The 20,546-nt window shown below is 64.0% G+C and overlaps 2 protein-coding genes across 3 annotated transcripts in view; both read right to left on the reverse strand.

Moving 5' to 3' along the window:
- Window positions 1–17: 17 nt before the first annotated feature.
- Window positions 18–2,686, reverse strand: TMEM115 (transmembrane protein 115). The gene is made up of 2 exons (XM_084293043.1): window positions 1,702–2,686; window positions 18–1,127 (listed from the first exon to the last, which is right to left on the reverse strand). Exons 1-2 carry the CDS (start codon window positions 2,553–2,555, stop codon window positions 929–931), a joined length of 1,053 nt encoding a protein of 350 aa, XP_084149169.1. The 5' UTR covers window positions 2,556–2,686; the 3' UTR covers window positions 18–928.
- A 2,792-nt stretch (window positions 2,687–5,478) lies between these two features.
- CACNA2D2 (calcium voltage-gated channel auxiliary subunit alpha2delta 2) overlaps window positions 5,479–20,546 on the reverse strand; it is a 168,741-nt gene continuing 153,673 nt past the window's right edge. For both annotated transcript variants that reach the window (XM_084292996.1, XM_084292995.1), the window contains exons 11-38: window positions 20,133–20,291; window positions 19,922–20,029; window positions 19,434–19,512; window positions 19,238–19,287; window positions 18,642–18,731; window positions 18,483–18,551; window positions 18,299–18,373; window positions 17,850–17,924; window positions 17,383–17,454; window positions 17,166–17,237; window positions 17,023–17,084; window positions 16,030–16,106; window positions 13,000–13,060; window positions 8,746–8,843; window positions 8,544–8,634; window positions 8,321–8,383; window positions 8,113–8,216; window positions 7,937–8,035; window positions 7,727–7,821; window positions 7,491–7,538; window positions 7,315–7,386; window positions 6,974–7,126; window positions 6,837–6,889; window positions 6,677–6,732; window positions 6,426–6,549; window positions 6,230–6,339; window positions 6,017–6,105; window positions 5,479–5,688 (exon numbers count right to left, since the gene is read on the reverse strand). In XM_084292996.1, coding sequence (XP_084149122.1) covers window positions 5,560–5,688; window positions 6,017–6,105; window positions 6,230–6,339; window positions 6,426–6,549; window positions 6,677–6,732; window positions 6,837–6,889; window positions 6,974–7,126; window positions 7,315–7,386; window positions 7,491–7,538; window positions 7,727–7,821; window positions 7,937–8,035; window positions 8,113–8,216; window positions 8,321–8,383; window positions 8,544–8,634; window positions 8,746–8,843; window positions 13,000–13,060; window positions 16,030–16,106; window positions 17,023–17,084; window positions 17,166–17,237; window positions 17,383–17,454; window positions 17,850–17,924; window positions 18,299–18,373; window positions 18,483–18,551; window positions 18,642–18,731; window positions 19,238–19,287; window positions 19,434–19,512; window positions 19,922–20,029; window positions 20,133–20,291 — 2,433 coding nt within the window. In that variant the 3' untranslated portion in view covers window positions 5,479–5,559. The remainder of the gene's footprint in view (window positions 5,689–6,016; window positions 6,106–6,229; window positions 6,340–6,425; window positions 6,550–6,676; window positions 6,733–6,836; window positions 6,890–6,973; window positions 7,127–7,314; window positions 7,387–7,490; window positions 7,539–7,726; window positions 7,822–7,936; window positions 8,036–8,112; window positions 8,217–8,320; window positions 8,384–8,543; window positions 8,635–8,745; window positions 8,844–12,999; window positions 13,061–16,029; window positions 16,107–17,022; window positions 17,085–17,165; window positions 17,238–17,382; window positions 17,455–17,849; window positions 17,925–18,298; window positions 18,374–18,482; window positions 18,552–18,641; window positions 18,732–19,237; window positions 19,288–19,433; window positions 19,513–19,921; window positions 20,030–20,132; window positions 20,292–20,546) is intronic.

The following is a 20,546-nucleotide window of genomic DNA, read 5'->3' on the forward strand; positions in this document are numbered from 1 at the left end:
GGAGAGGCCAACGAGTGCTCTTTCAAAGAACTGTTTATTGATACCGAAACGTCTGTGTTTTCCCTGGGTGACAAAACCTTCCCGCGTGGTCCTTTAGAAAAATAAACTCGCGCCGCCGCGGGCTGCGGCCCAGAGCCCGGGGCGAGGAGCTCTGGGGAGCAGCCTCTCCCTCCCTCGCCAAGGACAGCCCGGCCACGCGGAGGGAGCAGGACAGAAGGGGGAGCCCGTTTCTACTTGAAGGAGAGAAACCCGGTGCCAGAGGAAGCAGCTTGTGTGCCCCGCTGTAAAAATTAATTCCAGCTTCTAGGATAATCTGGCAAACGGATTAGTGGAGCGGCAGCTGAGGGCACCAGCCCCTGCTGGGGCAATGCTGCAGCAGGAGAGGAAACAGAGGAGAGCCAACACCACGGAATGAACGCCACGGGGCCGGGGCTGATCCCTAATCTGGGCGCTGACCCCACGCGGGAGCTCCGTCGGCCTCCTGCCGGGGTGGAGGGAGGGAGGGTGGGAACGGGCAGAGGACTCCGCAAAGCCCCCCGAGCCTTCCCGTTCCCGAGATCAGGAACCAAACGAAATCGAGAAAGGAGAAAACGAAGTTTCGAGTGCAGAGAAGCGAGGAAGCGCGGTGCCACTCGCTGACTTGGCTCCCCGGGTGCCAGGAGGTCCCTTCGTGGCCTCGGAGCAGGGGTCAGCCTGTGCGGACCGGCCCGAGGTCTCCCTCCGGAACAAAGCTCCCGGCGCGGGCATCCACATCCACGCCGGGGGGGCAGCGAGAGGCAGAGCCCCACGGCGCTCAGGCCCTCAGTGCTGGGCTGAGACAGCCCCTGTCCCCGGGCCGGGAGCGTCCCCACAGGCAGCGTCCCCGTGCAGGCGTTGGCGGCTCTCCCGCGGAGCTGGGCAGGGAGGACGGGGCCGGCAGGGCCGCAGCTCACGGCTGGGACGGGGCATCCTCAAAGCTGATCAGGCTGCTCTCGTGGCCGGCCGCCTTCCCCGCCGCGGTGGATTCGGTGGGCAGCGGGCCCTCGCTCTTCACCACCACCTCCTCCTCCTCGTCCTCCATGCTGGGCCACGCCGTCTGGTCCTCCACGCGCTTCAGCCGCTCGTTCAGCGCCTTCAGGGCCAGCTGCCTGTGGGGTAAAAAAGCGGGTGGACAGCGGGGTGAGGGACGGACAGGGAGCGTGGTACCCGCTCTTCCCCTCTCCTCTCACCCCGCGCACAGCCCCGTGGTGGGGGGAGCAGCGACCAGCACCCACGGGCTGCCCGAGCTGGGGCCGTGGCAAAGGCGGGGAAGCCAAACAGAGGCACCGAGGTGCAACGTGCAGAGCTCCCTCGCCACGTGCTGTGCTCGGGGGCTGCTCCAGAAGCGGAGGGGAGCGAGGCGAGCAGCGAGCTGGTGCCTCACCCCGTGACCGAGCTGCCGCCGCACGTGCGGGAGGGCCGGGTCGTGGCGCTGACTCAGCTCGCCTCCTGCTGCGCCACGGTGGCGGGGAGGACACAGCAGCAGGAACCGCGCCCCACTGCCCGACACACCCCTTCCCCAGGACCCCCCACTTGGCCCCAGTGCTGTGATTTTGGCTTGGGAAGCGGGCGGGCAGCTTGCAGCGGGTGTGTGCCAGCAGGCGGCCCCATGGAGGAGGCTCCCCTCAGCGCCCTGACCCCAAATCCCCCCCGGGGCCCACAGCAGCGCAAGGCCGGTGTTACCTTCTCCTCTCGGCGTCCTGGGGGTCCGTTCCCGGCAGGCTGATGGTGATGGAGGAGGGGGCGCCCACGTCGTAGCGCTTCACCGTCTTCCGGCAGAGCCTCACCTTGACCAGCAGCCCGTACACCAGGTTGGCCGCCAGCCCCACGGCGGGCTGCAGGATCTCGGGGAAGAAGGTGGCGAAGGCGAAGTGGTCGGACATATCCCCGCGGCCCCGGCTGTGCCGCTGGTAGAAGCGCAGGTAGACCCAGCTGGACAGCAGCCCGAAGCCGTAGGACACCAGCGCGGCGCTCTCCACCAGGGCGGCCAGCCGCAGCCCGGCCAGCAGCAGCAGCAGCAGCGTGGGCGCCGCCTTCACCCTCACCTGCGGCACCCGCAGCACCGTGCTGTCGCCCATCGTCTGCTTCAGCGCCACCAGCACCCCCGCCAGGAAGCCGGGCGCGCCGTGGATGCGCACCTCGAACAGGTAGGCCAGGCGGAAGGTGGCGGCGTAGGCCAGGCAGTAGGCGCAGGCCCCCAGCAGCCCCACGGCCGCGTTGACGGCGGCGTAGAACAGCAGCAGCTCCAGCGCCCCCCACAGCGGCTCCAGCAGCCGCCCGGCCGCCGCCACCGTGCCCAGGCTGAGCGCCACGCCGGCCGCCCGCCGCTCCACCAGCCCGTGGGTCAGCAGCGTCCAGAGGCGGCAGCCGGGCGGCAGCAGCAGCCCCGGGGTCACCGCCAGCCCCGAGGCCGTGTCCAGGCCGAAGGACAGCGCGTACAGCAGCACCACGGCGCCGCTCAGCGCCTTCACCACCACGCTGCTGCCGCCCAGCGCCCGGGCCAGCTGCTGCCGGGAGACCGGCACGAAGCGCCGCATGGCGGGGCCGGACCCCCCCGGTAAAGCACCGGGCCCGGTCCCGGTCCCAGGCCCTGCCCTGCCCGCCCCGGCCCGGCCCCGGCGCCGCTCGGCCCCCGTCAGGCCCCGCCGCTGGGCCAGGCCGGGCGCGGACAAACAGAGGAAGTGCGCATGCGCGGGGTGGGGGGGGGGGGGAGGGAGGGGGGGGAGGTGGGGAAGGGGAGGGGTGTGGGGAGGGGCGGGGTTTGGAGGAGGGGGCGGGGTTTGGGGAGGGAGGGGCGGGGCGTGATGAGGGAGGGGGCGGGGCGAGGAGGGGAGCCACGCCCACTGGGAGGGTGGGGGGAGGGGGAATGGGGACATGGGGACATGGACATAGGGAAATGGGACACGGGGGGACAGGCACATATATGGGGACATGGGGACGTGGATATGGGGACATGGGCATATGGGGGACACGGGGCACAGGGGACATGGGACAAGTGTGATGTGGGTATGGGGGACATGGGATGTAGGTATGGGGGACGCGGACATGGGACATGGATGTTGGGGACATGGATGTATGGGGGACATGGGCATGGGGACATGGGATGAGTATGGGGTGGACATGGGGGCACAGGGCGTGTAGGTATGGGGGATGTGGGCATAGGGGACACAGGTACAGGGGACAGACACAGGGACACGAGCATGGGGACATGGACATATGGGGGACATGGACATGGGGGATGTGGACATGGGGGATGTGGTATGGGGGACACAGGTACAGGGGACACGGGATACGGGACGAGTATGATACGAACATGGGGGCACAGGGGACATAGATATGGGGGATGCAGACACAGGGGACGTGGACATGGGGGACATGGGGACACAGGAAGGGACACGGGGGACACGGGAACACGGTACGGGGTTTGGGGGATGTGGTTTGGGGGCACAGGTGGGCATGGGGTGGTTGACCCAGGGGGACACGGACACGGGGGACATGGGGGAGTCACGGGGGACGTGGGCATGGGACGGGGAGAGGGGACACACAGGGGACACGGCCCCACGGGACACGGGGACGAGGGGACACGGGGCTGGGGGGTGCCCGGGGGCCCTGTCCACGGCCTCATGAACCCACCCGCGCCCTGTCCGCGTCCCCCCCAGTCCCTGCTGTGTCCCCCAGGCCCCGGCACAGCGAGGGGACACAACGGGGTCCCTGTCCCCCCCCCCCAAGGGAAATGACGCAGCCACCGCCTGTGAAGTGAAAATATGAACATTATTTAATAACTGAGTCTCTGTAATAAACCATTTGAAAATATTTTACAAGGAGTCACACGCACGATATCTTACAAATCGTCTGTTTGTTGGTTTTTTTTTTTTTTTTTGGGGGGGGGGAGTTTTCCGACTCTTCTGTACAAAAAAAAAAAAAGAAAGAAAAAAAAATTAAAATAAATTAAAGGAAACTAATTAAAAAAAAAAAAAAACAAAAACAAACAAAAAAAAAACAACCCAAAGCCTTTTGGATGAGCAGAGAGAAGCTTTCGGGGTGGGGAAGGGGCAGGCCACGGCCCCGGTTGGCGGGGCGGGGGCCGTGCCGTCCCCCCCGCTCCTGGATTTTACCGCAAAGGAGGCTACATGTGCATATTTATAGGGTCTGTATAGTGGCGGGGGGCTCGCGCAGCACCTAACTAGACTACAGCAGTACACACACTCCCGGTAACACAGAGCCATCTGTTCAAACACGGGTCCCAGAGACAGTAACCAAACACACACTGAGAAAGCTACAAGCGGAATGACCAGTAATTAACCCCAGCGCTAATTAGCGCCTCCACGGCCCCCTCCCCGCCGTCCCCGGTGGTCCGTGGGTTTGCTCCTGTCCCCTCCATCCCTCCCATCCCTCCCACCCCAAAAAAAATCCCCACGACCATGGGGCTGGAGCTGGGGGCACCCAGCGGGGACCTGGTGGCACCCGGCACGGCCCCGCTGGGGACACGGGCGGCTCGGGGACAGGTGGCGTGTCCCTTTGGGGACACACAGCGTGTCCCTTTTGGGGTCACACAGCTTGTCCCACTGGGGACACACAGCGTGTCCTTTTGGGGATGCATAGCACACCCCATTTGGGGACACACAGCTTGTCCCATCTGGGGACAAACGGCGCATCCCCTTTGGGGACACACGTCCCGTCCCGTTTGGGGACACACAGCGCGTCCCTCTGGGGCCCGGTCCCGCTGGCCGGCACGCGGTTTCTTTGGCAGGGCGGGACGGAGGGGCCGAGCAGGGCTGGGGCGGGCGGACGGGAAGGGTTTCACAGTGATCTGCAGAACGGAAAAGAAAAAAAAAAAAAAGTACTTTTTTTTTTGTGTTTTTTTTTTTTTTTTTTCCTCCTTTTTCACCCCAATTTCTGTGCCCAAGGATGAATGAGAGCAGATGAGCTGAGAGCGGGGACCGTGGGCTCGGCCCCGTCCCGGCAAAGGCGACGCCTGGCTCCCCGCAGGGACGCTGCCACCCGCCGCTGTCCTCCCGCACGCCCGGGGGGCCGGGTACCCCCCCGATAAATCATACCGACCGTCTCCATCACCTTCCCTATTTTCAGGTTATATTTTTTCCCCCCTCTTTTTTTTTTTTTTTTCTCGTTTTTTTTTTTTTTGTTGTTTTTCCCCACGTGTCCTCGTCGCTGGCCACAAACGCCGTCGCCGTTCTCCAGGCTGAAACTCAACGTAGAAAGATCTGGTTTAAAATCTTCAGGCTAAAAAAATAGGCGAGGGACCGGGGGGGGGGGGAGAAGGATGATGTGGTGGGGGGGGGGGGCACAAGGCGGGGGCTTTCTGAGTCCGAGCGGCCGGGGCGGCCGGACGCCCTCCTGTTTTTTTTTTGGGGGGGCCCCTGCCCGCACCCCGGCTCTTCTTTGGATGCGGCCGTGGGGAGCGCAGGGGGGTGCGTCCCTGGGGCTGGGGGGGGGCCCCCAGGGAGGTGGCTCCCGTCCCGCCGGGGCCTCGGGAGGGGATGGAGATGGAGGCTGAGAGAACAGGAGGGTGGCGGGCGCGGGTTAAAGGCAGGCGGCCGGGGGCAGCGGGTGCCGGCTGGCGCTGGAGTAGAGGAGCAGCAGCTGCAGGGAGAGCAGGACCCCGAGGGAGGGGGCGAAGGAAGCCCCTCGGCCGCAGTCTGAGGTATCTTCCTGGGGGGGCAAAGGGAGAGCGGCCGTGGGGCACCCCCGGAGCTGCCACCGAGCCCCAGGGGCACCCGATGTGACCCCGCTGTGCCTCGTCCCCTGCCCCCACCCCCTAGACCCCCACGGTGCTGCCCACCACGACCCCCACGGCTCCGCTCCCCCAGGGTCCCCCCAGGGCTCCGATCTCCCCCCCGGGGATCCCCCCACAGCTCCATTTTTCCCCCAGGAGGTCACCCCATGGCTCTGCCCCCCCCAGGGATCCCCCAGAGCTCTGCTCCCCTCCCCGTGGGCAGCCCCCCGCCCCGATCCCTCCCTCCCCGCGCCCCCCACGTACGGTTGCATTGTAGTCGAAGCAGATGTGGGGACCTTTCCGGTAGCGGGGCCTGTCCACCAGCTCACACTGGTTCGGGTCTCTCGGGGGAGCTTCGCGGGTCAAGGAAACGACGGGGACCAGGGTGGCGGTGGCGGGGACGACCCCAACCACGGGGCAGCCCCCCCCCGACCCCACAGCCCCCTGTGCTCCCTCCCCTGGCCCCAAAAAGGATACCCCTGACCTCCGCCTGCAGCAGCTTGACGGACTCGCACTGGCTGCAGAGGGGTTTGTCGGCCACCACGAAGAGCAGGTTGGTGTTGGCCAGCCTCTGCGCGTGGAACAGCCTGGGGGGCACGAGGTTGGTCACTGTCCTGTCCCCAGACAAAGCCCACGGGGCCACGCAGCCCCCCAGCCTTGGGGACAGACCCACCTGGAGCAGTTCCCGCAGTCGATGATGGCGTTGTAGGTGGCGTTGACGGTGCTGAAGTAGTACTGCGTCTGCTTCATGATGCAGCTCGTCTCCCGGGCCTCCATGCTGTCCGCCGTCACGTCCTCTGCGCCCGCACAGTGCCGTGGGATGGTGGCACAGGGGACACGGGGGGCCCGGAGGGTCCGGGGCCGCGTGTCCCCGGCCAGGGGGATGTCACCCGCCCGCCCCCGCGTCCCCGTCCCTGCACTCACCCGTCTGGAACCAGCTGCTGTAGGTGAGGCCGTAGAGGAACTGCTGGAAGAGGGACCTGGGGACGCAGTGCACGGCCACGTGAGCTGTGCCAGCCCTGGGGACGCGCCGGTGTCCCCCAGGGGCATCCCAGGGAGGGGACGCAGCATGGACAGCACTCACCAGGCGGCGGCTGAGGTCCACCAGGCGAGGTTCAGCAGGTCGGCCACGGTGGGCTGCGAGCAAGGAGAGGGGCAGGAGTGAGGCAGCGGGTCCCGGCGTGGTGCCGGGGCGCCCCGGGGGTCCCTGGGGGCACTCACCACGAAGACGCCGCGGGGCGCAGCCCCCGTGTTGCTCTGGGCCTCGGGGGCGCAGACAGACTGGAAGTCGTAGGACTCCTTGCGGGCGTAGAAGGAGTTGTTGTAGAGGGCGGACATCAGGTTGGCGTCCACCTCGCTGAAGAACTTGCCCACCTGGATGGGGACACCGCAAACCAAATCTGTACCCGTCTGCACCGAGCCTGCACAGTGGGACCATGCCTTTGGGGCTCCCACGGTGGGGACTCGGGGGGTGTGTAACACCACGTGTGGCACGAGGCTGGAGTCCTCAGCTCCCTCGTGCACACCAGGAGAGGAGCGTTTTGGGGGGCTGCAGCGCTCACCTGGTACCAGTGATCCTCCTGGTTGGAGAGCACCAGGAAGCCTCCGTCATCAATGAGGACGCAGATGAGGTCCTGGGGAAGGAAAACGGGGTCACCCTGAGGGAAGGAAGGGGGACAGGGGCCAGCAGGCCCCCCACCGGACCCCCGCTGCGCCCCCAGCCCTGCCCACCACCCACCTTGTTGTTGGCCTCGCAGTCCATCTCGCAGCTGCTCGAGGGGTCGCACTGTCAACCGAAATGGGATTAGGGGCGCCGTGCTCCCCTGCCAGGGCCACCCGTCCCCCGCGGGATGTCCCCAGTGAGCCAGAGGGAACACGGGCAGCACAGCCCGGCAGTGCTCCCCAGCCACCACCCTGCTGAGCAGAGCCCAGTCCCTGTCCCTGTCCCTGTCCCCATCCCTGTCCCCAGCATACCCGCCGGGCGCCCAGCTGGTCGCGGTCCGTCCGGTTGCTTGCCAGCACCTTGAACTTCTCCGCCCAGGCCTCCAGGTCCAGCTTCACCCCCACCACTGGGGAAGAGCAAAGGGGAGCCGCAGGCAGCGGGGGGGACGGGGTCAGCCCCGGCTCGGGGTGGGGACAGGGCTGTCCCCAGCCCAGCGGCACCGGGACCCGGCCCCTGCTCACCTGCCGGCTTCAGCGTCTTGCCCCCGATGCTGAGCTCCACGGCGGTGCTCACCAGGATCCCGATGGTGTTGTTCTCCAGATCCAGCCCCCGGTATCCGGCTGCAGAGGGCAGGGGTGGCATGAAGGGACACGCAGGGCCAGCCTGGGACACCTCGCGGCGCCCCGCTGGCACTCACCGTCCCGGTAGGGCGGTTTGAAGATGTAGCCCTTGTTATCCAGGCTCCTGCGGTAGAAGCTGGCATTGAAGGGCTCCGGTTCCTCCTCCCAGTCATCTGCAGCCCTGGAAGGGAGCAGACATGGTCGTGGATGTCACTTGTCCCTGGCTCTGCCATCGGATGTGTCACCACAAGGGGCCGGGCACGCAAACCCCGCCAGGACACTCACTTGTTGGGGAAGACACGGGTGATGCCCCCATCGGTGGCTGCGAAGACAGCCAGGAGACTGTACCTGCAGGGAGAGGGGACGGGGATGCCGGGCGTTGGCGGGGTTTTGCTCACCCCCCTGGCTCCGTCCCTGTCCCCTGTCCCACCCCACGATGTCCCTGAGCCCCTCTGCCCTTGCGTCCCCAGGGGCGGCTGCGGGGAAGGGTCCCCTGGCCCCTGCCTACGTGTTGAGGTCCTGGTCCTTCCAGACGCGCTCCACCAGCTGCTGCGTGATGCCCGTGTCGAGGATCAGGTTGTGCAGGAGGAAATTGTCACCTTGGGAGAGGAGGAGCAGGAGGTGAGGGCCGGTGCCCGCAGGGCCACCCGCGCCCCAGCGCTGCCACCCCACGCCCCGCGCCCCGCTGCGAGCCGGCCCTGGCTACTCACACTGCTTGGAGTCTGGGGTCACCTTTTCCATGAGGGCAATAAAGTTCTCCAGGAACTCGGTGTTGTTATCCGACAAGTCGAGGTCTTTGCAATACTCTCTGGGGTTTGGGTGACAACGTTTGTGGTTCGCAAGGATGGAAAAGGTAAGGTCAGTTTTCCCCCCGCGCTGGTCGTGCTCGTGTCCCCTCTCCTGCCGGGCTCCGGCCAGGTGCCCACGGGCCCCGTGTCACCTCCTCGCCCCGTGGAGAGCCACGCCGGGCTGCGGGCTGCTCTGCCACCCGCCGTGCCCCTGGCTCTGTCACCTCTGTGGGCACTGCGGTGCCACCAAGGCGCTGTCACCTCCCTGGAGGTGCGCGAGCCCCAGGGCTGCCCTCACAGGTGCTGGATGATGTCTGAAGGCATCCCAGTTTGCCCAGTTTGCCACAAACTGATGCACCCCTGTCCCTGCTCTCCCCGTACTGGGAGAGTGCCACCACTTCTGCCACCGCGCCCCGTGTCCCCGCTTGTACCCACCGGCAGCAGGACTTACCTTGGGCTCACCTTGGGGACCCTGGGGACAGGGAGGGCAGCGACACCGTGCCCACCCGGCCCTTTGCACCCCAGGGCCAGCTGCTGGCATGTCCGGGGCGATTTTGGGGAGGGGGCTGCCTTGGGACCCCCTCCCTGGGTCGCCACGTCCCCGCTCAGGGGGGAGCAGCCACCTGCACGGCCACGCGGACGCGCACGGACACAGGGACTTGCATACCCATGGGGAGAACACGGGATATACGGTTTCTGAAAATGACCACGCTGTAGGGCACCCCCTGGTTCGTGCCGGCGGGGAGGGGGCTCATGGAGCTGCTCCCAGGATGTGGAGCGCTCACCCTGAGTTCCAGACCCCCACCTTTCTTTTTTTTTTTTTTTTTTTTTTTTTTTGCACCCAAAGCTCTGCAGATCGAGCTGCAAAAGCCGTGCCCACCCCTGCTGCACCCTGACCCCTAACTAAACAGCCCCGGGGGGCAGCGCGGGGCAGAGGCACTCCTTCCTGCCCCACCTCCGGCACCATCCTGACTGCATCGATGGGCTGGGTTCATAAAAACAGCAGTTTTATGTTTCTCCTTAAGGTTCTGCTTTGGCTCCTGCATTTCTCAGACCTCACCGCCCCGGCACATTGCACCTGAGACAACCCCAAAGCCACCTGTGACAGCTCTTCAGCTGCGCATTTTGAGTGATTTTTGTAACGAATCAGTAAACTGAGCAATGATTGCTGAGGACATGGGGCACCCGTGAGTGCTGCAAGCAGCCGTGTGCTGTAGGATCGCCCCGCTGATGTCCCCGCGAACCGCAGCCATAAAGTACCCACCAGCAGGCCCCATAAATGTGAGGCTGGTGCCGTGCCCAAGGTTTGGGGTACGCCGGTGCTGGATGGGGCACAGCTGTCCAGGTGGGGCAGGAGTGTTGTGGGCAGCCAGCTGGCTGGGCTTATCTGCAGGGCTTTAAACTAGCCGTGGTGGGGAAGGGGATGCGCCCCTGAGTGAAGGAAGCACGCCTGAGAACATTGTCCCTCTAATTAACAGCTGGGAAATACGCATGACCTGTCCCGGCGTGATCAGGAATAGTTTTGGAGACGTGGTGTGACCAACTGCCCCGCTGAAGTGCCTTGACACCAACGCACGCAGCACAGAAAGCAGGCAAGAAGTGCAAACCACGGTGCAATTAGACAAATCCGAGCTGATTGCTGTCACGGAAACGTGGTGGGACCGACCACGTAACTGCAACACCGGGAGAGAGGGCTGCAAGCTCCTCAGAAGGGATGGGCAGGGAAGGGAGGGGGTGCTGCTCTCTACATTAGGGAAGGGATTGTTTGTGAAGAGGAGCCTCTGAGAAACAGCCACGGGCAGGTGGAGAGCTTGTGGGTGCGTCAAGGACCGCCCCAATAAAGGCCAGCTGGTGGCTGGGGCCTTCTCCAGGCCGCCTGATCCATGGAGCCTGTGGACGAGGCCTTCGTGCTCCAACTGCAAGAAGAACCGCGCTCGCACGCCCTCATCCCCACGGGGGACTTTGACCTCCTGGGTGTCTGCGGGGAAAGCTGCAGGGCTGGGAGCACCCCAGGAGGTTCACAGACTGCGGTGAGGATAACTGCTCCAGGCACCAGCCAAACCGCCCAGAGGAGAAGCGTTGCTGGGCCTGGTGCTCACCAGCGTGGAAGAGCTCGCTAAATAAGTCGAGACTGGAGGCAGTCTGGGCTGCAGTGACCATGCCCTGGTTGGGTTGGTGATTTTGAGGAATATAGGGCCTGGCAAAGAGCAAAGTGAGGCCCTGGACTTTCCAAGAGCAAACTTCAAGCTATTTAAAGACCTAGGAGCTGAGATCCCCTGAACACTGTCCGTAGGGACAAAGGAGCTGAGCAGAGCTGGAGACTCTTTAAGGAGGTTTTCCTTAGCGCACAAGAACTCTCCATCCCCCTGTGTAAAAGCAGGCAGGGAGGGCAGATAACTGGGATGGCTGAGCAAGGACCTGCTGGTCAGAATGAGGCACCAGAAGGAAATGCACAGGCTGTGGGAGCAGGGACGTGCGGCCTGGGAAGGGCACAGGGATGCAGTATGGATGTGCAGGGATGGGATCAGGAAAGCCAAGGCACGGATGGGACTGAGCTTGGTGAGGGACAACACGAAGGGACTCAGCAGGTTTGAGGCCACCCGATGAAACTAAACACCTACAAGTCTATGGGGCCTGATGACATCCATCCCAGGGTGCTGAGGGAACCGGCTGATGTAGCCGCCAAGCCTCTCTCCATCATATGTGAAACATCCTGGCAGTTGGGTGAAGTCCCTGGTGAATGGAAGAGGGGGAAACATCACTCCCATTTTTAAAAAGGGTAGGAAGGAAAACCCAGAGAACTACAGACCGGTGAGCCTCACCTCCGTGCCTGGCAAGATCATGGAACAGATCCTCCTGGAAACTATGTCGAGGCACGTGCAAGACAAAGAGGTGACCCGAGGCAGCCAGCACGGCTTCACCAAGGGCAAATCGTGGCTGACCACTCTGGTGGCCTTCTGTGATGGAGTGACTGCATCAGTCGGCAAGCTAACACCAACCAATGTCATCTGCCTGGACTTCTGCTAGGCCTCTGGTGTGGCCCCACATGACATCCTGGTCTCCAAATTGGAGAGAGATGGATTTTCTGGGTGGATCATTCAGTGGATAAGCTTGAGAAGTGGGCCTGCATGAACCTAGTGAGGTTCAACAAGGCCAAGCAGAGAGAGCTGCATCTGGGACGGGTCAATCCCAGACAGGACAGACTGGGAGAAGAACCCATCGAGAGCAGCCCTGCAGAGAAGGACTTGGGGGTTCTGGTGGATGAGAAGCTGGACATGAGCCAGCAGTGGGTGCTTGCAGCCCAGAAGGGCAACTGCATCCCGGGCTGTGTCACAAGGAGCGGCCAGCAGGGGAGGGAGGTGATTGTCCCCCTCTGCTCTGCCCTCCTGAGGCCCCACCTGCAGTGCTGTGTCCAGGCCTGGGGCCCCCAGCACGAGAAGGATGTGGGGCTGTTAGAGCGGGTCCAGAGGAGGGCCACAAAGCTGATCAGAGGCTGCATCAGCTCTCCTGTGAAGAAAGGCTGAGAGAGCCAGGGATGTTCAGTCTGGAGAAGAGAAGACTTCATTGAGACCTCATTGCAACCCTTCAGTACTTGAAGGGGACTGAAAAAAAAGATGACAGGACAAGGGGGAATAGTCTTAAACTAAAGGAGGGGAGATTTAGATTGGATGTTAGGAAGGAATTCTTCCCTCAGAGGGTGGTGAGCCACTGGCCCAGGCTGCCCAGAGAAGCTGTGGATGCCCCATCCCGGGAGGTGTCAAGGCCAGGCTGGACGAGACCCTGAGCAACCCGATCTAGTGGGTGGCGTCCCTGCCTATGGCTGGGGGTTGGAACTGGGTGATCTCCGAGGTCCCTCCCAACCCAGGCGCGTCTGTCTGTCTGTCTGTCTGGGATTTTCAGAAACTATACCTATATATGCACGCGCGCAGGCGGGGCTACGCCGCGTCCATATATACCGCGTCCATACAGAGCGCACCGCGCGACCGGCTGGGCAGGGGCGAGCAACGCCGCCCCCGTGGGGGACCGCAGCCCCCGTCACCGCACGGCACGTGGGCACACGACACAGACAGCAGCGGGGGACAGGCACGACGAGGCGAGGGGAGGTGGGAGAATGGGGGGGGGTCAGCGGGGCCGGGGAGGGGATGCACACCTCGGCAAGCGCACACACAGAGCTACCTGGGAGCAATGAACACATGTCCCTCCGACTCAAAGCTGTTTGGCAGCAGGTATTCAAAATCTGCAACAGAAAGGCGACGTTATCCGGCGGGGGCTGCCAACGGGGGCGCCGGGGGGCGTTAGGAGGGAGAGAGACAGACAAGAGAGAGAGGGCAGGGAAAGAGACCGGCTGCGTCGGTGACAAGAGAGAAAGGAGAGGCCGTCGTGCCGGCCGGCCGCCCCCCACGTTGGGAGGATTTGGACCGAATTGGCTGGTTGGCGGCGCGAGCGCGCTCGGCTCGGCGGGGCGGCACGCGGGGACACGCGTGCAGGCGCTCGCACACATATATAGGCACGCGTCCACGTGCGTATATATGCGCGGCTGGTGGCGTCTCTCTCTTATTAGGGTCATCGACAACGGGAGGGAACCGCATGCTGTGCTCGTGGGCGCAGGAGAACCACCGAAACACTTGGTCGTCAGAGAGAAAAGGAGATTTCAGGCATCGGCATGGCCAAACCGGGCACCTTGACGAGGACAGTCCAACCAGCGGCTCGTCCCGGGGCGAGGGGACGCGCAACGCACCGCGGGGTCCCGCCGCGGGCACCCCCCTCCCGTCCCCGGGGCGGCGGGACCCCCCGGGGACGTGCGTGGGGAGGTGCCACGGGACACCCCGGGGTCCCCACGGTGTCGCCCCCCCACCCCGGCGGGCACCGCCGCCCCCCTCAGTGCGTTGCGCGGCCCGGCCCGGCCGGAGGTTGGACTGTTGCTCTCCGAGGGCTGTAGGCAGGGGCTGGGTACAAGCCGATGAGAGGAAGAGGAGGAGGAGGAGGAGAGGAGTACAAAACACTCGTACTGAGCCCATCCGCATCGCCATCGCAGGGGCGCCGGGAGGAGGCAACTCAAGGCTGATGGGACAGGGCTGAGGGGGACGCTCGCGCCTCCGCCTGCTGCCGCCCCCGATCTCCTGTCCCTGCTGTCCCCTCCCCGTCCTCCCCCCGGAGCCACGCGGGTCCCGGGCTGACCCGGGCCAGGGGATGCACCCCACACGGCAGGGGGACGTGGGCCACGTCCCACTGTGGGTGGCATTGGTGACAACCACGGGGTGACCGCCCTGAGCCCCCCCTCCACGCCGAGGGGCTCCAAGTCCCGGGGTGAGAGCTGGTGCCGGGACGGGGCTGATGCCCTCCCCATGGAGCAGGGGACACGGGGACATCGCGGGCTGCCCCAAAAAGCCCGACCCAGAGGGTGAAGGTGGTGGCGGGAGCGACGTTGAGGGCACCGCCGGGGTCCCTGGGCCCTGTCCCCCCACCCCGCACCCCCCAGCCCCGCTCTGCACAGCCCTATCCCGTTCAGGTTGAGTTGTCTTGGAGGGGGGGAAGCGAAGGAGCCGGGGTCGGGGGGGGGAGAAGAGAGCTGGAGGGGTGAGAGCAAGGAGAGGGCGGCAAGAAGAGGGATCGGCGGAGGAGGAAGAGCAGGATCCAGGGCTGGCTACGAAAAACCTCATCAATCAGAAAGGGTTTCGGATGAGACCGGCTCTTGAGCGGTGTCAGGTCGGATTTCGGAGCGATGCACGGGAAGGGAGTGGGGGTAACCGTGGGAAAGCTCTCATGGACATAACAAGACATGTTGCTTCCAAATAAAGGGGGGGCTGGAGGAGTGGGGGACGAGGAGGAGGAGGAGGAGGAGGAGGAAGGAGGAGGCAGGGGGTCGGTGGTGGTTTGCAGGTTCGGCAAACGGGCAGGGAGATGGGCAAGCAGGGGGGGGAGAGGTGGGGGAGCCGTGGAGGCAGGGCTGGGGGGGCCGGACACGGGGCAGGGACGGGGTGGTGAAGGTGAGTGGTCTGAGACTGAAAATACTTGCCCTTCATTTTGATGTTTGGTACTGTGTGAATCCACCATAGAGAGAAAGCAAGAAAAACAACAAACAAAAAAACAACAAACAAAAAAAAAGGGGGTTGGGTGGAAAGGGGGAAGGGGGGCACAAACAATATTTTATTCAATCGCCGTTTGAATAAAAATATTGTGTATCATAATCATACCAAAAGGAAACCTCTTGCAAAAAAACGACATGAAAAAGAAAAGGAAAGAAATAAAAAAAAATAATAATAAAACCAACCAGTAAAGAAACCAAAAGGCCACAGTGAAATAATAAAAAAGATGCCAAGATATCACCAGAGAAATATATAGATATATATTCAGTACTCCAAAGGAAAATGAGAGTCAGTAGCAAACACTTGCAACAGTCTTGATACAGCAACGCTCTCGCTGCGTCAGCGGGGCATGCAGAAAGTCCAGGCTGGGGGAGGCAGGGGGGGGAACGGGGTTTGGGGTATGGGGACCCCCCTCCCGGGACGGGCCCGGCACGGTCCCCGCGGGGCGCACGGCGGCCGGAGGGGCCGGGGGGCGTCGCTGGGGGCTCCACGCCAGCCCCGCGACGGGGGGAGAGGGGTTTGGGGTCCGGGGTGGGGTTGGGGGGGGGGGAGAGAGAGAGAGAGAGGGGGCCAGGCTAACACACAAGTACACGGATTAATTCGAAAGGAAAGGCAAAAAATCGAAAGCAACCCAAACCGAACTCATCGAAACGAGAAGAATGGTCGAAAGCAAAAGAAGAATCGTAATAAAACGAAGGAAATAAAGAAATAAATAATAATAATAATAATAATAATAATTAAAAAAAAAAAAAGAAAAGACCCATGCAGACTTTCACAGGCTTGCAAGTTCTCTGGCTGCTGCAGCGCTCCCTGACCCCAGCGGGCGCCTGCCCCTCGGGTGCTGGGGGCGCATCGTGCCGGGGTGCAGCCCTGGCACCCCCAGGCGCAGCTGGCCCCTGCCTCAGCGTGTGTGCGCTCACCTCCTCACGCCTCTTTTATTTATTTATTTAGTTTTACTTCTTTATTTATTTTTCATCATTATTTTGCTTTCCTCTCACAGCTATTCTCATCCCTTTTCTCATCGGGCTTCGCTTCGTTCTGTCCCCCCCCGACAGCCGTTTCTGGGGGGGCCGGGGCAGAGGGTGTGCGGGGGGGCACAGGGAGGGCAGGGGCTACTTACACTTCACTTGCAGGATCTGGTCGCTGAGGTTGGCCTGGATGTAGTAGGTGCTGTAGGGCGGCAGGACCAGCCCCAGGCTGCGGAGGGGAAAGCAGATGGGCGGCGTGAGGCTCAGCACCCACCCGGCGCCGTCCCATGTGGGCACCCACTGACACCACGCGGCACCCAGGGACACCCCTGCAGCACCCACGGGTGTCCTGGAGTGCCCGAGGATGTCCTGGGCTGTCCACGGACATCCCGGGGCACCCAGGGCTATCCTGGGGCACTCAGGGACATCATGGAGCACCCTGGGATGTTCTGGAGCACCCAGGACCACCATGGGGCACCCAGGAAAATCCCAGAGCACCTGGGGACATCCTGGAGCACCCAGCGACATCCTGGAGCACCCAGGACCACCAGGGGGCACCTGGAGCTCCCCAAGACCATTCCTGGAGCTCCCACAGACATCCTGGAGCTCCCGGTGCCATCCTGAAGCACCCGGGGATGTCCTGGGGCACCCATGTCCACCCCCTGAGCACAGGGAGGTGAGGAGCCTGCCCAGCCAAGGCTGAGATGGGTACCAAGGGTACCAAGTGCCTGCCAGGTACCAAGGGAGATGCACGTGGAGGAGGGACCAGCTGTCCCCACACAAGGGAGGAAGCCAGGAAGAGCCGCAGCCCTCGAAGGAAGAGCCAGAAGCTGCCCGGTTTGGGGAGAAAGAAGAAAACTGTTACGTGGGCACCAGCTCCGGGTGAATCCGTGCACCGGGAGCGTCTGGTGCACCGGGTGCTGGGGATGACGTGGTGATCCTGAAGGTCTCTCCCAACCTAGATGGTTCTGGGGGTTCTGTAAATGCGGAGGGAGCTCTGCTCCCCACCTCCAAAGCAACCTCCTGCGCAATGACCTGCAGCCCCCAGTCCCTGGGACACGCTCGTGGTGGCCTCGGGGACCTCCGGAGCTTCGGGCACGAGGCCACGTCCCCCTGCCAGCACGGGTCCCGCCGAAGCTGCTCACCTGTAGTTGGTGCTTTTGATGGGGGCCCACGTGTAGGTCCTGAACACCTCGTCGATGTATTGCTGCGGAGCAGAGGCAGCGAGTCAGGGCTCCGCGGTGCCGGGACCGTGGCTCCGGCTGTGCCCCCCTCCCCTGCTAATTACCTCGTCCAGGGACTTGATCAGGGTCTTGATGAACCTCTGCCCGTCGTTTCCATCAATCATGCTTCTCCGGATCTGGGGGACACGGGGGAGGTGACTGAGGGCAGCCCGGCCGGGGTGTGTGGGCCCCCCAGCACCACCCAGGGGACTGTGACCCGGCGGGGATCGGTGCCGGGGCAGCGGGTGCCGTGCCCCGCCACCTGCCCCAGGCTCTGCCCACCTCCTCCTTGTTCTCGTCCTCCAGCTCGGCGTCCAGGAAGTCCAGCGTCACTGGCTCGCGGAAATTGATGATCTGCAGGCAGAGAGGGAGGCACGGGAAGGACTCAGGGCTCCCACAGCCACCGCTGAGCCCAGACAAACTCCTCACAGCCTGCGCGGGGCTGCTCCACTCCTCCCTGTGCCACGGTGGGAGAGACCCCGGGGGCACAGCATCCCCTGAAGCAGAACGGGGACAGAAATTCCCCCGTTCCTGCTGCTGGGCAGCCCATTAACACCACTGATGAGCTAAGAGGGATGCTGCTGCCCGCGAGACAGATCCACCCTGCTCGCTGCTGCTGCCTCGCTCCCCGCCCGGTGCCCAGTGATGAATCCCCTCCAGTAGCTGCTCTGCTACTCCCTGCCTAAGTTTCCCCCCCTGGGGGGCAGAGGTGAGGACCCAGCAGTGGGGGGGAGCGCTCCCTTGCTCACCTGGGGCTGCAGGTTGGGGTGCAGCAGCACGTAGCCGTTCAGGTCGATGGCGAAGACGTAGCCGTTCGCCCCCAGCTGCGGGAGGACAGGACAGGTGAGCGCAGCTGCGAGCCATGCCCATGCCACCCATCAGCTCTGCAGACTCGTTTTTTTTTCTCTCCAACCTCCCAAACTCAGCACCAACTCCCCTTTTGCACAGCACTGTGATGGGAACACAGGGGCAGGGAAACCCAGAGCTTTTTCCTCTCTCCCCGCCTCTGGATTTTGTCCTCTGGGCAGTTCCCACTGACTGTGAATGGTTCTGCTCTGTGTCCCCAAGTGCCACCCTCCTGCCACCACGGTCACTGCCCCAAGGACTCCTGCTGCAGCTCTGCCAGAGCTGCCAACGACACGACGGGGCCGTGGGGAACCGTGGGGCAGGGATGGATGGGGAACACCCCCCCACGCACGTTGTAACGCGGCGTCAGCTTCTTGATGTCGTTCAGCGCCACGTCGATCCCCATCACGCCCAGGATGAGCTGGTTCTGGAAGGAGGCGAGGGGCAACGGCATCAGGGCTCAGGCTCTGCCCGGAACCCAGCAGGCAGCACCCAGGGGTGCCAGCGCCCCATCTAGGGTGCAGGGTGGCTCCTACCTTCCTGTCGCTGCTGTCCTCGGTCAGGTTGAACACTGGCAGCGTGCCCGTCACCACCAGCCCCAGCCCCTGTGTGAGCACAGCAGGGTGTCAGCCAGCCCCTCGCGGGCACCCGGGCGTCGTGGCCCTGCGGGGGCTGCGTGGGGCCGGGGTCCTCACCAGGGCGTCCTGGTAGACGTTGGTCCACTGGACCTGCTTGGCTCGGTTCCCGGCCAGGACCATGGGTCTGCCCAGCACGTCCAGGTACTCCTGTGGGGACAGAGGGGGCGGCGTGACACTGGAGCCCTGCACCCGGCGCTTGGTGATGCCCCGCTCCCAAATCACAGCTCAGCACCGGGTGCCCCCTGCCCGCCACCCATGGGTGCTGCCAGCACCAGGAGCTGCCCCGGGAGCGGTGGCTGCTGCTGGCAATATCCGAGGGGAATTGCTGCAGCAGGAATCCCCAAGCGGGGGTGCTGATGTGCCAGCAAGGTGCTGCTTGCTCTGCTCCGTGCTGGGAAAGCAGCAGGGGCAGGGAAGGGGCCTCCAGCCCCGAGCAGCCCTGGGGTCACATCTGTCCCCGAGGGGAGAGTGGGGACCCTGCCGGGAACCCCACACAGTGGTGCCTGGTAAGGGAAAGGGGCAGGGGGTGCTGCAGAGGATGACTTATTCCAGTGGCATCATGCTCTTCGCCAGCATTTTGGGGCTGTGCAGCACTTTGGGGTGCCTGGGGAGGGCGGCTCTGCCTGCTGCCACGTGCCAGCACCCTGCCTCACCTGCGTGTTGATGCGGATGGCGCCGATGGAGGGGATTTCAAAGTAGTAACCTTGGAAAAGAAAGAGAAATGCAGGTAGGGAGCCCGCCACCCCGCAGTCCATCTGTCCTGCCGTCCATCCTGCTGTGCGAGGTGCCTGCACCCTGCTGGGCGGCCCCACACGCCCTGGGGACACCCGGCACCAGCCCCCTGCTCACCTTTGTTGGCACACGCCATCCACTGCAGCGGGGTCACGTCGTAGTTGTGCTGCCCGACGGAGAAGGTGAAGACACGCACCTGCGGCACAGCGCGGCCGTGAGCTCCCCTGAGGACACGGGGGCAGCACTGGGGACCCTATGGGGGTCCCTGGGCTCACCCGGCAGCGCACAGCCCCGTCCCCACACCCCGGGGTGCGTCCCCACCGGGGCGGGTGCTCAGGGGACCCGCCGGCCCCATCCCTCCCCGCGCACCAAGGTCGGTGCTGGCAGTGGCGCGGCAGCCGCCCCATTACGGGGGCAGTGGCTCGGAGCAGGAGCGGGCGGGCTGGGGAAATAGCTCCTGGCAAATGAGGCGGAAGCTGGCAATAAAGCTGCAGGATCCCAGCTGGTCCTGCTGCACGATGCCACCTCCCAGCCAGAGCCGGGCCGGGCTCCGTGCGCACGCGCGTGTGCCCGGCTGCGTGCCGCACGCAGCCGTGGGCGCTCACCGTTTTGTTGGGCCAGTTGTACTTCTCGAAGACGTCCTGCACCCGGTCCTCGCCGCCGTCCGTGAACATCATGATCATCTTGTTGCAGTTGGCCCGCGTGATGTTGGACTGCGAGGCAGAGGGGCGGCGCGTGGGGCAGGCCCACGGGCGCAGCCTGCCCTCCCCTGCCAGCCCGCAGCCCCGCTGCCCTCCCCACCGGGCCCCAGCTCACGTTCTGCAGCTGGTCGAAGGCGTACTCGAAGCCGGCCTTGTAGTCGGTCGTGCCCTTGGCCACCATCCCCTGCACGTCCTCCTTGAAGACCTTCTTGTTACGGATGTTGGCCTGCACCAGGTGCTTGAAGCACGACACCGGCTTCGCCTTCTCGTTGAACTGGGAGGGAGAAGAGAGGGTGGCGAGTTTCAGAGAGGGGATGGGGACCCAAAGGCAGCCCCGGTGGGCACAAAGCACCCAGGGGCTGGAGCACCCTACACGTGGTGTCCTGGTGGCACAGGGACAGAGTGGGGACACCAGGGTGACCTCAACCTGGTGCAGTCACAGAAGCCAAAGCCATCAGCCACCGATGCCACCATGCCCCCTGGCTTTGCTTGTGGCCAGGCTGCACTCAGGGGTGCAGCGTCCACGGGA

This window comes from Netta rufina (assembly GCF_964035555.1).
Source record: "Netta rufina genome assembly, chromosome: 10".
Classification (NCBI taxonomy): Eukaryota; Metazoa; Chordata; class Aves; order Anseriformes; family Anatidae; genus Netta; species Netta rufina.

Coding starts and splice junctions, on each gene's coding strand:
- TMEM115 (XM_084293043.1), bottom strand. CDS start 2,555: ATGCGGCGCTTCGTGCCGGTCTCCCGGCAGCAGCTGGCCCGGGCGCTG. Junction 1,128..1,701: donor CAGGACGCCGAGAGGAGAAG/GTAACACCGGCC, acceptor TTTACCCCACAG/GCAGCTGGCCCTGAAGGCGC.